The sequence below is a fragment of the Carlito syrichta genome, unplaced genomic scaffold (genome assembly GCF_000164805.1).
Source record: "Carlito syrichta isolate Samal-C Ts95f unplaced genomic scaffold, Tarsius_syrichta-2.0.1 Scaffold138808, whole genome shotgun sequence".
In the NCBI taxonomy this organism is placed as follows: Eukaryota; Metazoa; Chordata; class Mammalia; order Primates; family Tarsiidae; genus Carlito; species Carlito syrichta.
The window spans coordinates 213363-228752 of NW_007082904.1; the positions used below are offsets into that span (position 1 = coordinate 213363).

The 15390-nt window shown below is 50.3% G+C and overlaps 1 protein-coding gene across 1 annotated transcript in view; it reads left to right on the plus strand.

Annotated features, from left to right (window-relative positions):
- Window positions 1-15390, plus strand: part of PITPNM3 (PITPNM family member 3) — a 75802-nt gene that overhangs the window by 31871 nt on the left and 28541 nt on the right. The window contains exons 5-6 of the mRNA XM_008049885.2: window positions 14174-14250; window positions 14663-14898. Of these exons, the coding sequence (XP_008048076.2) occupies window positions 14174-14250; window positions 14663-14898 (313 nt within the window). The remainder of the gene's footprint in view (window positions 1-14173; window positions 14251-14662; window positions 14899-15390) is intronic.

Consider the following 15390-nt stretch of genomic DNA (forward strand, 5'->3'; position numbering starts at 1 on the left):
GTTGTCTACTTCCTAGAGTTGCTGAGGGCGTCAGAGATAACATATGTGGTTGCCAGAATCCACACCTGGTGCACAGGAAGCGCCTGATGGTTCTCACTCGACTTTTGGATGAGTCTCGGTAGCTGGAACACCTGGTGCACACGTGTGGGATGAATCCTGTCACTTTGTGGAGCTTCATGTGCGGATGTGTCTTGTCATCTCTTGGAGCTCAGGCTTTTTGGCACCCTGCCGGTCACGTGGCTGCCTCAGTTGTCATTGTCACTGTGGTGTTTCCCCATGTGTTGGAGTCCCCAGAGATTCCTTCTGAGCTAGCTAGAGAGCACAGGGCCCCTCAGGTTATGAGTGTGGGGAAGGAGGCCTGGCTGGGCCTCTCTGCGAGTGTGTAGGTGTGAGGTTGCGAGGCCTTATCTGCAGTGGCCGTGGTGGAGGGAGGGGGGATACTGGAATCCTGCTGCCTCGTTGGCTGCCAGACAGCCCCAGCCTTCATACTGCAGTTGGACAGACAGCCTGGCAGTCTGCCACCACTGGCCTGTGCTTGTCATTTGAAACCAGACTAGAGGAAGCCCAGGGAGCCATTGTGCATGGGGGCTGGGTGGGGACAGAAGAGAGGGTTTGAGGCTGGGGGCAGAGGGGAGAGAGGGCCTTGGACTGGGCAGGAGACCTGGGATGCCTCCCACCGACTTGCTGTGCAGTCTCAGCTCCTGTCTGGAGCCTAGGCTTCTCTCCGTCTCTACGTGGAGTCCCTCCTGGATCTGACATTCAAATGGTCCCTGATTTTCTGTTTCTGTCTCTCTGTCTCCTGGCTCCCTTTGTCTGCATCTCTTTCTGTTTCTGCCTTGTTCGTGCTGCTCTGTTAATACAGCGACCATTTCCAGAGTGCTTCCAGAATGCCTGCTATGGTGCCAGGTGTGAGGACTCAGGGACCTTATATTTCCCCATCAAACCTCACTCCTTCTGCTCTTCCATCCAGTGTGAATGGCACCATTCTCCACACATCCAAGCCAGAAACCTTCTAGACTTCTCCCTCTTTGAGGCCATCAAGAGTCAAATCAGCCGTTCCTAGCATCATTCCACCTGCAGCAGGGGTTTCAGACTTCCCCACTCCTCTCTGCCCCCGTTCCTTCTCTCTTTAGTCTGTTGCATCCTCCCATGTACTGACCTCCTAGCTGCCAACCATGCCCACTCCAGTCCTCCCTTTAGAGTGTCAGAGAGACCTCTGCAGGAGGTAACCCTGGTCCTCATGGCTCCTGCTTCCCCTCCCATGGCTCTTCTTCAACTGAGGGTGAACCTGGCACGACCTACCTTCCCACTCCTTCCTGCTCCCTCTCCCTTGCCTTCCACATGGACTCTCTAAGCATAGCTTTCTCATGGGTTAATAGGTAAGCCTAACCCCATGAAGAGGACTGAGGTAGCCTCCTTTGCACCAGACGGTGGGAAGGACGTGGGTTCTCAGGACTCAGCCCCCTTGGCCTCTGCCCTCACCACCCCATTCATTGCCGTCTGGATTGCATGTGCTGAATCCGGCAAGCAGGACCCACCTTTTTGGTTGTGATCTGCCATTGCCATAGAAGAGGCTGAGGGTAAAGCTGTTAGCTCCGAGGGGCAGGAACTCCCGTTCCTGCCCACATCCCCATCCAGGTTTGTCTAGTGGGAGGAGGATATTCTCCCAGGAAACTCTCTCCAGTATTCCCCTTCCAGTCTCAGCAGCTCCGCAGGGTACCAGGCTGCCAAGTGCACAGGACAGGAGATGTGAGTTGGAGATAGGGCTTCCTCTACTGCACCCCCATGCAGGAGGGGGCAGATGCCATGACAGGAAGACATGCCTATGGTGGCCCTCAGAGTTGGACCAGTCCACAACCTGACACATGTGACTCAAACCCACAGGAAAGCCGTTCCAAATGGCTTTCCCAGGGCCAGTACCTGGCATCAGCTGTGGAGATGGAGCAGCAGGTGGCTGTCCCAGGTGTGGGGAGGCTCTGCCCATGTCCATATCTACTTATTAGAGTGGGTACTCAGTGGGACTCTGAACTTCTTCTCATCCCTAGACCAAGACCAGATACAGCCTCCATCCTGGACCCCGACTGACCCTTTATCTTTATCCTCTATCAGCCTCTGGCCTAGTCATTAACAAAGCCCTTGTCTATCCCAGGTTAGGTCCTGACTCCAGCTCCTGGTTCTGGACCTAGCCTGGATCCTTGGCTTAGATACAGAGAAGATGTGGAGAGTTTGGCATCACCTCTCCCCATCATGGTTTGACCTCATGCCAGCCCAGGGTCAGTGACCAGAGGAGCAGCTCTGAATGCCCAGAGCGGCCACCAAGGGGTCTCCCTTTCTGCACATCCTCAGCCCTTGCTTCTCCAGGAGGACCCCCACACATGATGTGTGAAGCCCCTTGCCCATGACTGGCCTCCCCACTCCTCTGCCTGGTAACTGGTGTCTTTTCCTGGCCTGTGTGGGCAGCTTGCTGAGCACAGCTGCAGACGGGCTATATTTAGCCGGCTTTAATGAGCTCAGGGTGGCAGACGTCCGCCTTGGGGGCACTTTTCTTGCATGTGTGCGTATGTCTGAACTCAGCATGGTTCCTTCACGTGTGTGTGAAGCATATGCCCTGCGTTTGTGTGTGTGCAAATCACTGTACACCAGTGGTACACTGGTGCCTTCATTTATGTGAGGATGAGTGTGTGTCTCTGTGCACATATGTGAGTCTATCTCAGTAGCATCTGCACTTTGTGGGGACGTGTGCAGCTTCTGACACTTACAGGGGTGCAAAATGGCAACAAATTGTTAGTTCACTCACCCATTTGTTTAAAAAATATTGAATGAGCACCTTTAGATGCCAACACTGAGATAGTCTTTGGGGACAGAATAGAACAAAAGCAAAGCTAGTTCCAGTCCTGAAGGATCTTACGACCTGGGAGATGAAGGAGAGACGATAATCAAATAACTATAAAATTAAAAGTATGACGATTAGCCCCAGGAAAGGTAGGCACGTGGTGCTTTTGGGGGGAGGGCAGTAAGAGTGGAAAGTCCCAGGAAGAAGGAGCACTGAAGCCTGTGTAGGAAGTGTCTGAGTACAGGGGCAGCATGAAGGAGAGTCCAGGTCAGGGAACAAAGTGTGCAAAGGCTCTGTGGTGAGAGGGAGAAAGGGTTGTCTGGAAACTGGTTGAGTTCAGAGAGGGAGGGGTGATTGTGGGAAGCAGGTAGAGGTGGGGGGGGTAGCTTGGTCAGGATGCAGAAGAAGGGGTGGGACGAGAGGAGGTATTTGCACAGAGTGGTTAGAATCCAGTCCATGATTCAGCCAGGGTGCCAGCAGGAAGCAGAAGGCTCTCACAAACCACAGATGGGAGGGATGCTTAGGTCAGGACTGTATCCACAGGTAAAAGGGGCTTCGAGGAATCCAAGAAAGGCAGGGCCAAACCCCGGGGCCATTCCCCTCCCCAAAGGCAGCAACATAGAATGCCGCCTGCAGGAGCTGCCATCTCCAGCAGAGGGGCCAATCTAAATTGACCTGGCATGGAGGGAGCCTCCCTCTCCCCAGGTCTCCTGCACTGGCTAAAGCCAACCTGAAACACAGGAACCTCGGGGGCCAGAGTGGGACTGACTGTGGGGTAGGGTGGCTCTGGAGGGGTAAGGAAGACCACACTGCACAATCCACCAACTTGTACGTGGAGGAGTCACCCTTCCCTTGATTTCTCTGCAGTCTACTTGATTAGGATTGTGCATACCCATCCAGCTGTGCTGGTGAGGGACGCCCCTCTGATCCTGGGGCTTGTCCTTTCCTCGTCCTCCTGTCATTGTCTCAGAGCCCCATGTGTCTTCCCCAGCACTCTGGTGGAGATTAGTGTTTGTGTAAGTGTGCACACATGTGCAGGAAGTTCTCCGTCCACACTGGTGAGCTTGGAGGCCCTGGAACCCAGCCTGGTGGTCCCTGTGTCCTGGGCTGCAGCTCCTGGCCCAGGGTCTAGGCTCCCTAGGGCATGGGATGATCAGGACTTCTGAGTGGCTCTCCTTCCTTCTGGAGTTATGAGGTGACTCCTCAGAGGTCTTTCTTCTGCCCCCAGCCTGGGCCAGGAGGTAGAAATTTTTTCAGCCTGAGGGAATCTCTGTCTTCTCAAATCCTTTCTTCCTGAAAACAAAAGAGCTTTTGGAAACAAAAGCCAAGAAGTTCTGCCACAAACCTTCCCAAAGGCAAAGGAGCCAGAGCAGTGAGAAAATAGAAATTAGTATCTCGGTTGGGCACAGTGACTCATGACTGTAATCTCAGCACTTTTGGGAGGCCAAAGTGGGAGAATTGCTTGAGTCCAGAAATTCAAAACCAGCCTAGGCAACACAGTGAGACCCCATCTCTGAAAAAAAAAAAAAAAAAATTAGCCAGGTGGCACATACCTGTAGTCCCAGCCACTTGGAAGGCTGAGGCAGAAATATTGTCTGAGCCCAAAAGACTGAGCCTGCAGTGAGCTGTGATCTTGTCATTGCACTCCAGCCTGGGTGACAAAGTGAGACCCCCCAACTTAGAAACAAACAGAAATTCGTATCTTAAAAAAATCACCCTGCTACATGTACTTTTAAAAAATTCGTATTTTTCATCTGTCTTTTGAGTAGGTAACACACAAACATGGTTAAAATGCCTCTGTCTCCTGTCCTCCAATGCATGAACATGCCCATACATATTCATTTATATGTATTTTTATGCATACCCCCACACAGATGGGAGCACACAGTGCGTTCCATTCTGCACCCTGCTTTTCTCAGACGCTGACACTTTATCAAAATTATCTCACTAGCTCAGTACACTTAGAGGTGAGTTGTTCTTTCAATGGGTGTGTGCTATTTCACTGTGGTATCATTTATTTAGCCTGCAGCCTGTTTTCTGGTGGACATCTGGATTGCTTCCTGTCTTTTGCTATTATCAGCAATGTGGCAACGGTTATCATTGCACACATGTCATTTTGCACATGGATTTGGCATTGCTAGGTCAAGGGCAATCTGTATTTTGAATGACATTGCCAAATTGCTCTCCGCAGAGGTTGTGTTGCTCTTCACGCTTGCCGGCAATGGATGGAAAGAGCCTGTTTGCCCACACCCTGGCCCACACAGTGTTAATCGTCGCCAATCTAACTGGTGAAAAAAAGTTGGTTTAGGGTTATTTCAATGAACCTTCCTCTAGTTTGGGGTTCTAAATTTGAGCACCTTTTCATATGCTTAAGAGCCACTCCCAGTCACTGTGCTGGAAGCCACTTGTGTTTTGCAGAGGTTACCCTGCAGGAGTAATATGGGTTGGAGTATGCTGCTGCATTCCTTTGTGTGTGTGCTGACTTCCAGGCAGGGCCAGGGTGGGCTTGACAGGGGATTCTTTTTTGTTGTTGTTGTTGTTATTGTTTTACCATATTTTTTATTTTAAAGTTGTGGGGTTCGGTTAAGGGTTAGGTATACAAATATGCATCGTTCAGGCACCCTTGCTGATAAGGGGTGTCCCCCGTCCCCAGATAGATATTGACTACTGTTCATTCCACCACCCTCGCCCCCCGACAGGGGATTCTTAGGTTAGGGCCCAACCATCCAAGCAAACTCCTGCTCCAGATGACCATCTCCCTCTCCCTACTTTTTTCTTCTTCCCAGGGGACAGGGCTGTGGTGTGAATGCGTCAGACAGAGTAAATTAACCACCCCTTTCTTCCTCCCCTTCTTTAAGAGGGTGAAGAGCCCTGGCCTGATGTCCTGGGTTCCACCCCTTCATTCACATCCTAAGAGAAATCACTTCACCTTTCCAAACCTCAGTTTTCTCATCTGTAAAATGGGGAGAGCAGCCCTGACCTCATAGGATGAATGTGAAGATTGCCTGAGATACTGGCTGAGGATTAGAAATTCAAGACAAACCTTAGTAGGGCTGTGTTTATTACAGAGGAATCTGTGGGGTCATACCAGGATCAGGAATGCCTTGTCCCTCTAGCATCGCTGTGTGGTGGCGACAGAGTTTTCTTGTGGTTGTGTATCTGGGAACTTCACTAGGCTTGCTTCAAGATGGTGACACTCCTGATCTGAGGGGGGTTTCCCCCCAGGGTTGTTGCACCTTGGAACTAACCCCATGCTCACTTGGGGTATCCAAAAGACAGGGTCTGGGGCAGACTCTAACAAGGGCCAGGCCTTAGTCTCTGTGAAAGCCTCATGAAGATTGGCACAAATGACCCTGGCCTGGTTAGCCAGATGAATCCAGGTGGACATGCTTACTTACATTCTGACCCTGAAAGGGTTAAGGAGTCACAGGAGGGGCCTCAGCCTCCAGAAAACCCCCTAGTGGAAATTCCCTCCCCAGCATGCCTGCTGAGTGGCTACTTACATAACTTGCTTATGTAACCTCAGTGAAGGAGAGCAACCCGTCTCCAGGTCAGCACGGGTCACTCTTGAACTGTTGTCAACATTTCCTAAGTTGTGCTGAAACTTGGACCGACTCTCCAGAAACCACCCCCACTCTTCCCTCTTCATCCTGGCTCTGCCCTCTGTTTCTTGAACCACACATCGGCCCAGCATGGATTCACAGGCAGCCACCATGTCTCCTTAAGACTGCCCTTCTTCAGGTTGAGCCCCTCGACCTCCTGAACCACTTTCTACAGCTTTCCTGCTCGGTTATTGGGTTCCAGACATACCCTGAAAGTGGCATGAGCTTCAGGGGCAGGGCAAGAATGTCCCCTCCTCATTTGGAACTGTGTGTGATCTCTGGTTTGCGCAGCTTCAGAGGTTGAGACATAACTTTGGCAGTCTCACTATCCTCACTCTGGCTGGTTGCTGCTTTTGGTCATGTGACCGGGCTTCGTCACATGACCTGGATCTTTGTCATGTGACCAGGTCTTGGTCATATGATCCTAGGAGCTTGAGAGGTCCTTGTAGACAGGTGCAGCATCTATCTATATTGGCATTTTCAGCCCTGACACAAGTTTGGGCAATAACTAATAGTGTAAGAATCAGCAAGTAGGGTCCAGTTAGTTTTTTTAAACCCAAAGGCAGGATCTTAATCCACTCATCATGTTTCACATTTATTCTTTCCTTCAATAAGCATTTCTTTTCCTTTTACATTCCCTCATCAGCCTGTGAGCTACCAGAGGGCAGGACAGCATTGTCACCATCTGGCCAGGTTCTTATGCCCACTGCACAGAAAACCAATTCACTGAGACAGCAGTAGTTCCAGTAAAGAAGTAGTTTAATTATTGCAGGGCAGCCGAGTGAGAGTCAGGGGATATTTCTCGAATTTGCCTTCCTGAGAAATTTTAGGCTTGGGTTTTTAAACATAATTTGACAGGCAGGAGGCTAGGGATTGGGCACTGCTGATTGGCTGAGAATGAAGTCATAAGGGTGTCAAAACTGTATTTGGGTGCAGAGCTGTAGGGGTTGGGACTGGTCGAGGCAGATCCTTGGCATGAGTCACAGATCCAGGTAGGGCCAGTTAGTCCACCAAGATGCGTAGTCTGAAGAATATCTCAGCGAGGTTCTACAATAGCAACTGGGGACGTTATAAGTCTTGTGAACCCCAGTGACTGGACTCTCAGGTAGTAAACCATTATAGAGAAGCAAACTGGGGGTCAATGGCTGATTACCATTTACCTCGAAAGGTGTGCGAGAGGGTGATCAAACCCCTGGATACCATCAGGGAGGTCTGCAGGACCTGAGGTTCATTGTTTAAGGGAAAATAAGTTCATCAGACAGTCACTTTCCCCAGGGGTCAGGACATGAAGATAATCAATTATTAGTGGTGCTCTCTATTGAAGTGACTATGTGTGAGCAACCATGCAAGTAAGAAGGCAGGCTTAGAAACAGAACTTAGAAACCACAGATTTGTTAACTTTTAACTTATGCCTGCAACTCAGTTTTACCCCATGGCACCATATTAATTGTATATAGGTGGTTTCAACATTTTGCTTCTTTTTCTTTGAAGTGTTTGTATGTACTACAGTAGGAGGTTGTGGCTGGCTTAAAAATGTTCATGACACGTGGTTGTTTTGTCTATCCAACAGATGTATTTATAGTTTTCAACAAAAAGAAATATGGGCTCACTAGAGACAGATTGAAAAACAGAGGAAAGTAGAAAGTAAAAAACAAACAAACAAGCAAACCATTTTTCCAGCATCCAGAGAAAATAATTTTGCTCTGTTTCCTTCTAACACAAGACCCCAAGCTTCCCACCTCTGTCCCACTCAGATTGCTGTTTTTCACAAAGCTGGGGGCTGGGAACCTGCAGAGGAGGGTGGCCGGGAGTCTGATTGTTGAAAGAGGTCAGTGGCTTTGGGTTGTGCTCTGTGGAGCCCTCAGGGACTGCCTAGGGGCAGGGGTGGGCTGGAGTAAGTGTGTGTGGGGGTGCTCTAGGCCCCTCAGCCTGCTTCAGCTAGAGCTCATCTACTTTCATCTTTGTAAACTGGGCTCCCAAGGGAGGTTTCACTGGATAAAACAATTTCCCTGTTGTAAAAAAATGTTTCAAACCTTCAGAAGAGGTCCCTTATTTCCCCCGCTTCATGCTCACTTATTTGCATCATGCTGTGGGTTATCCATCCCTACTCCTTCTGTGTGATCACCTGTGAGCCCAGGCAGGTCCCCATTTATGAACCTACATTCCTTGAGCTGCTATGGTGAGAGCTGAGGGTTCTCTAGATAGTCTGTCATTGTGCCAGATGTCTCCCCCTCTCCAGATGCCCTCGGCATTCCCTGAGATCCTGGCCTACTGACCCTCCTCCAGATGCAGTGAGTTGAAGTTGGCAAGATTCTTCCAAGTCAACCTATCTGAGCTCTAGAGGCCACTCCTTCAATGTCTAAGGGCCTGAAAATATTTGTTTATTAATTTGCACAAGGAAGGACCTGCCTGAGAATTAGCACCAAGCTCCCTAGTTGGAGTCAACCACTTTGAAAACCCAGGTGACATTTGCCACCTACAGTTTCTTGGCTCCTCTTCCTTTTTCCCTAGCCTCTCATAGTGACACTGTGAGTCCCTTCAGGGTCCCAGGGTCTGATTCTGCTGGGCATGGGGCTAGGACTCCCAGAAGGCAATCAGCTTAGTCTTACAGACTTTCAGACTGCTGGACTCTTATGAGAGAATGTAGACAAACCTTTTACTTTGCAGTGGTGTGGAGAGGGTGTCTGAGGTCACCCTCTGACTAGGGTGTTCATTTCTCATCCTAGGGCTCTTTCTGTGGCCTGTCTCCTCCAGTATGTCTGTGTGTCATGTGGGTTTCTCCCCATATTTGTGTGTCATGTGGGCTTACCCAGGGGACTAGGGCTGTGGTCCGAGCCCCCCACAGATGGCTGAATCTCCTGTATCCTACACCAGAGAAAAATAGCAAAGCCATTGGGTTTTTGCAGAAGATTTTGTTTCTGCCCATGTATGCACTTCCACACATTCACAGAGGATTAGAAACTTTTGTGGATACTTCTCAGAACATGCCACATGGTCTCAAGCTGGGCCCAGCTCTGCTGAGCTGATGCCAGGGGTGACTAATGGGGGTGGAAGTGACTTTCAAGCTTGGAAGGAGAAACTGAGTGTTCAGCTTTAGCCAGGGGTCCCCAGCACCCACCCCTGTGGACCCCAGCAGCTGGTAGCAAGAGAGAAAGAGGCGATTAGATGCTTCAGCCAAGGTGGGGTGGTGTTTTGCTTAGGGTGCCGAATGTGTGGGTGACAACCTTGTCTTTTGTTTCAAGAGCAGTGTGGCGCATTGGTAATTAGAAGAAATGATCACTATTTGTGCCTTTTCAAGGCTATGATTAAGCAAAAATAGGCTTTATTCTTCAGCTGGTAGGAGTAGCTATGGTGGGCTAGGTGGGCCACCGGTCCTGATGCTGGCAGGGTGCTGGGTACAGGCCCTGTGCTAGATGGCCTGCCTCAAAGCCTGTCATAAAACATTGTCACAGAAACAGCTGTGGGCTCACTCACCCCTAAATCTTGGCACTGCAGGGACCCAACCTGAATAGGGTTATGCAAACAGAAATGAACAGGAAGTGGGAAGAAACAGGCAGCCTGATCATGAGGTCCTGGGGTCCTTTGTATGTGTTTCCCCACCACCCGGGACCCCTTGCAGTTCTTGTCACCAGAGATTCTGAGGAAGCCTCTAGAGGTGGGATTGTAAAGCCCAGGCAGGCTGTTCTAGAATTCCCAGAGGTTCCCACATATCAGTTCCCCTGAATGTTTTCAAGAAATGTGCTTCTCGGGGGATGATGCTTCCCTGAACCTGATTTCTTCTGGGAGTTTAACATCACAGAAATGTCTCATAGATGGCAGGCATCCTGGGATCTTCACTTCCACAGTTTTTTCAAGACTGCCATGCTAGGCCCTGAAAGCGGATAAATCCTGTCCTCAAGGGGTCCACAGTCTGATGGGGAAATAGGCAAGTAACCCCACAAAAGTAAGCCAGGCCCAGCTCAGCATGCTGTGGGGCAACCATCTTTGCCTAGGGAGATCTGAGAAGGCTTTTTAGAGGAAGTGGCAACTGAGTAGGGTTTTGCAGGACAAGTAGGAGCTTGCTTGTCTGCAAAGGGAGGAAGGGCAAGGAGGGCTCAGCATGAACAAAGACAAGGAAGAGTGAAAGTTATGTCTTATGGGTGAGTCAGAGCCTGTGGCCTCAATTATTGTGGTAGGAATGACTGACTCTTAGAAGTGTAGTGCCCTGGGGGCAAGGTACAGGCAAGGCAGGCTCAGGCTTCCTCCATTTCCCTGCAGAGGCCTCTGCTAAGAGTGGAGATGTATCTTTCTGGTCCTGTTAGTCAACTCTCAAGGGGCTGGGGTCTAGATCTGGCAGGCTAGGTCTCCCCTCCTCCATCTCTCAAAGCAAAGCATCCCTGGCTTTTGTGCATTGAGAGGAAACAAGGCTCTGTCCCCAACAGTGTGGGAAACAAGACTCTTCCCTCTCGCTAGGGAAGAGTTGGGGGATGCTGAGGATAACACTACCCAGTCTCTGGCCTGTGGTGCTCATTCCCACTGAGCCAGGAACTGCCTGCGCATCTTTTGTGACTGGATGCAGCTCTTGTCCACCAATTCGATGTCCAGAGCATCTCGTGGGCCCCAAGGGAGCTGACTCCAGGCAGATCAGAGATATGGGCACTCCGTGGTCTGTGTAATAGGTGAGGGCACAGGGTCCAGCCCCTACCTAACAGAGGGCACGGTGCCTAGGAGACAGCGGGACCCTCATGTCTTCCCTGCAATGTATTTATAGCCTTGCCATGGCAATTTGTGGCAATCACAGCATTTAATCCTATAATCACACTGCAACCAGGCACCCAGCCCAGTGAAGCCGGGGAGCCTGCCAGGGCTCAGGAAGGACTTGGTGGCAGGGCAGGCGAGCATGGAGGCGGCAATGTCCCCATCAGCCCCATCTTGTCAGCTGTGGCCCTGGCTCTGTGCCCTATGATGCACCCTGGATAATAAACATCACAATAGCAGCTAACATGTGTGACACTTCCTATGTTCCATGCCTTATTCTAAGCTGTTTATATACATGAACTCATGGCCTGTTCTAAGCCTTAGATATCTTTATATGAATTCATTCTTCCTCACCACCACTCTATGAGATAGCTACTAGTATTATCCCCAGCCTCTGAATAAGGAAACTGAGACACAGGTTACATTGCTGGTAAAAACCAAGAGTTGAACCTTCTGGCTCCAAAGTCCATGGCTTTAACCAAGCTCCTCCCAGCCCTAGAGGAGAAGGGTCTCCCAGGCTCCACACCCATAATCCCAGCCCTGCCCATTCTCCTGGTTCCTCCTGGCTCACTTTCCCTGAGCTGCACATGAGGCCACACATACCAAGAAACAGGAGTGCTTCGTCTCGGGGAAGTCATACTCAACTTCCCTCTCAGACACTCTCCTTCCCTCCTGGCACTATTTCACATTGTGGAAAGAGGTCTAGCAGCAGCAGACCTGGACTTTAAATCTTCAAGTTGCCTGGGGCAAGCACCGTAGATTGTTTGAGCCTCAGCTTGCTCATCTATAAGGTGGGGCAAATTACAAGATAATCCAAACTCTGAGTAATTGTGGGAACTAGACAGGATGATACATGTAATGTATACAATGCCTGGAACAGAATAAGTACCTAATAAAACGAAGCCATTACTGTCATCTTGCATTATCATCCTGTCCTGAGGTCGGGACCTGGGTCTCCTCTAGCCATGCCCTGGGCAAGGTTTTTAGTACATTAGAATTAGGCAGAGGGGCCTAAGTCTCTGGAAGGAGCACTAGTACGTGCTGGGCAGAGACAGGCCCCAGGGCAAGTTTTCCCTCCTCCTCCTAGGACCAAACCCCTCCATCATATAGGAAATGATTTTCTGTCTGGGTGGGCAGCAGCTCAGAGTTCATAAAGCAGTTACCCTTCGACCAGGGTTGTGTCTGTGAGGATGGAATATTTCAGAAATGCACTTCCCAGCTGAGCGAAACTTCTCATTTGGAATTCTTTGCAGACATACCCTCCCCTGGTGGTGATTGAAGAACTGTGGACTCAGACCTAGGGTGACTGGGGTTGCCCACACAGCCACTGGGAAGGACCCTCCCCAGATGTGGCTCAGAAGTGGGAAGCTGCAGGAGTGGGGAGCTGCAGACTATGGTTGGTGGGGTGGGGGTGAGATGTGAAGAAGGCAAGGGCTGTCCTTGTCGTTGAAGGCAAACAGGTAGTTCTGTCTAGCTGTGGGTTTTAGCCACACACAGGAAATAGTACCCATCTCATGGGGGAGAAAGGAGGGAAGCCAAGGTGGAAGGAAGGGTTGCTCAGGTTGGTGGGCATCATTTGGGTGGAGGGTGGGGGTGGCTGTCAGATGTCCATTTCTCTCTCCAACCGTGAGTCCAATGTCATGCTATCCAGGAGTGCAGGTGTTAGATCAAGAGTTGGCCAACTTTTCTGTAAAGGACCAGATATGAAGTATTTTCAGCTCTGTCAGCCATAAGGTCTGAGCCGCGTATGTAAATGAATAAGCCTGACTGTGTTCCAATAAAACTTTATTTACAAAAACAGGCAGTGGGCCAGATTCGATCCATGGCTGTGGTTTATCAACTCCCGTGTTAGAGAAATGAGAACTCAGGGAGGGCTGGGAGCCAAGAAGCACTTCCTGGAAGAGGAGGCGTTAAGCCCAGGCAGTGGAGAGGAGCAAGGAGGGATTTCTGGCAGTGGCCGACTTCCCCCCAAAGCTTATGGGTAATGTCGAGTGTCATTCTAAATGCCGGCCTTACTTCTCTGAGGATCTGTCATCCCCTGGTCCATGGTGCCATAATTCAAGGCCTTGCTCTCTCTCTGAAAGCTTCAATCAGATACTTGAAAAATATCTATCCAGCTATATTAGTAAGGGTTCTCCAGAGCAACAAACCAATAGGATATAAATATATAAAATGAAATTTATTATGGGAAATTGGCTTATGAGATTATGGAGACTGAGATGTCCCACAATCTGCCATCTGGCAGTGGGAGGCCCAGGAAAGCTGGTGCTGTATTTCCAGCCCAATCCCAAAGACCTGAGAACCTGGGGAGATAATGGCGTAAGTCCCAGTTCAAGTCCAAAGGCCCAAGAACCAAGCATGTCAATGTACAAGGGCGGGAGAAGATGGATGTCTGAGCTCAGGAAAAGAATAAAGTCTCTCTGCCTTTACCTTTTTGCCTTATTCAGGACCTCAACAGGTTGTTTGATGCCCGTCTATCTCCACTGATTAGGGCAGATCTTCCTTACTCAGTCTACAGATTCAAAGGTTAACTTCTACCAGAAACATCTCACAGATACACCTGGAAATAATGTTTGCCAGCTATCTGGGCATCCTTAGCCCAGTCAGGTTGACATGTAACCATCACACTAGCTCTTCTAGTTGTTCTCAGAGGGAAGTTTGGCCCAAATTACCATCCATAACTGAAGTGAAGTCACCAGATGACATTTGCACTGTTGCTGTTGTTATTGGTAAAGGAAAACGGGGTAGTTCTTTCTAGGATGGCCCTCCTTGCCTCAGGGAGAGTGTCTGGGATAGACTCACTCTGCTGGTCTTCCTTTCGTGTGTTGTTGGTTTCAAGGACCTGGATAGGGAACTCTCCCTAGCTCCAAGCTATAATTCCAGCTCACCTATAAGCCAAGGTCTCACCTTTGGAGTCCAAGCATCATGTGGGCCCAGGGAGTGTCCACTTGCTCTGGGGGAAGTCTGAAGATGCTGAGTTTTCCTTCTCTTCCCTCTACAGGAGAATTATACCGGGTTTCCTTGAGAAGACAGAAGTTCCCAGCCCAGGGAAGCATTGAGATTCATGAAGACAGTGAGGTGGGCTGGGTTTCTGAGGGTGCCTGGGTCCACATCTGGGATGTGGAAGAGCTCTGGGATGATAGACAGGCTGCCTAGTTTTTTTCCCCAGCTCTTCATTTGATTTTCTGCATGGCCCCGGGCAGGTCCCTGTCCTTCTCTGGGCTTCAGGTTCTTATATCAACAAGAAGACTATCTTGGGAACCTTCCTGCTCTAATATCTGTTGAAGGTCTTGCCCTCCTGGCAGCCTGTACATCCTTACTCTAAATGCACCAATGTTACAGTGGGGCTGTAGTACTCCCCCACTTGGAGCTGGGAGAGCCTGGGCACCATGCCTGTTTCTCTGACCACAGTTTCCCCGTGTGTGTGTTCCTGTGTGCCTCCCCCATCCCCTGATGCCTGTCTCTCTATCCCGACCAATGTCCCTCTCAGGAAGGCTGCCCACAGCGCTCCTGCAAGACGCATGTCCTCCTGCTGGTGCTGCACGGGGGGAACATCCTGGACACGGGTGCAGGGGACCCATCCTGCAAGGCAGCCGACATCCACACCTTCAGCTCTGTGCTGGAGAAGGTCATGCGAGCCCACTTCCCAGCCGCCTTGGGCCACATCCTCATCAAGTTCGTCCCCTGTCCTGCCATCTGCTCTGAGGCTTTCTCGCTTGTCTCTCAGTGAGTGCATTTCTGCTTGTTTGGACTGGTTTGGGATTGGGGAGCTGTGGGGAGGAGCTGCCCTGCCATGTGGTTACCTTGTGGGCAGGTGGGGACCTGCCAGGTCTTTCTGAGATATTGGATGCTGGCTGAACACAAGCATTGCTTGTGGAAAGTGCTTAGGAAGAGTCCTCTGCCTGGGCCTGGGTGGTGCTGAGGTCCCCATGGTAGCTCGAATCTACTTCCTGCTCTCAGTAGGCCTGATCTAGTTGGTCCAGATAGGGAAACTGAGGTGTCGAGAGGTTAAGCAACTTACCCAGTGTTGCCCAGCCAATGGAGACAGGAGTCAAACCCGGCCACAATGGCAGCCTAGTAGGGATAAGTGCTTGAGAGGAAAAAACAGAAACGATGTTTTTCCTCTGCTCTCACACTGCACAGTCAACACAGAAGACTTTTGGGCCCAAATGTCTTTTGGGATTTCTCCCCACCAACTAGCAAGCAATCAATTCTGCA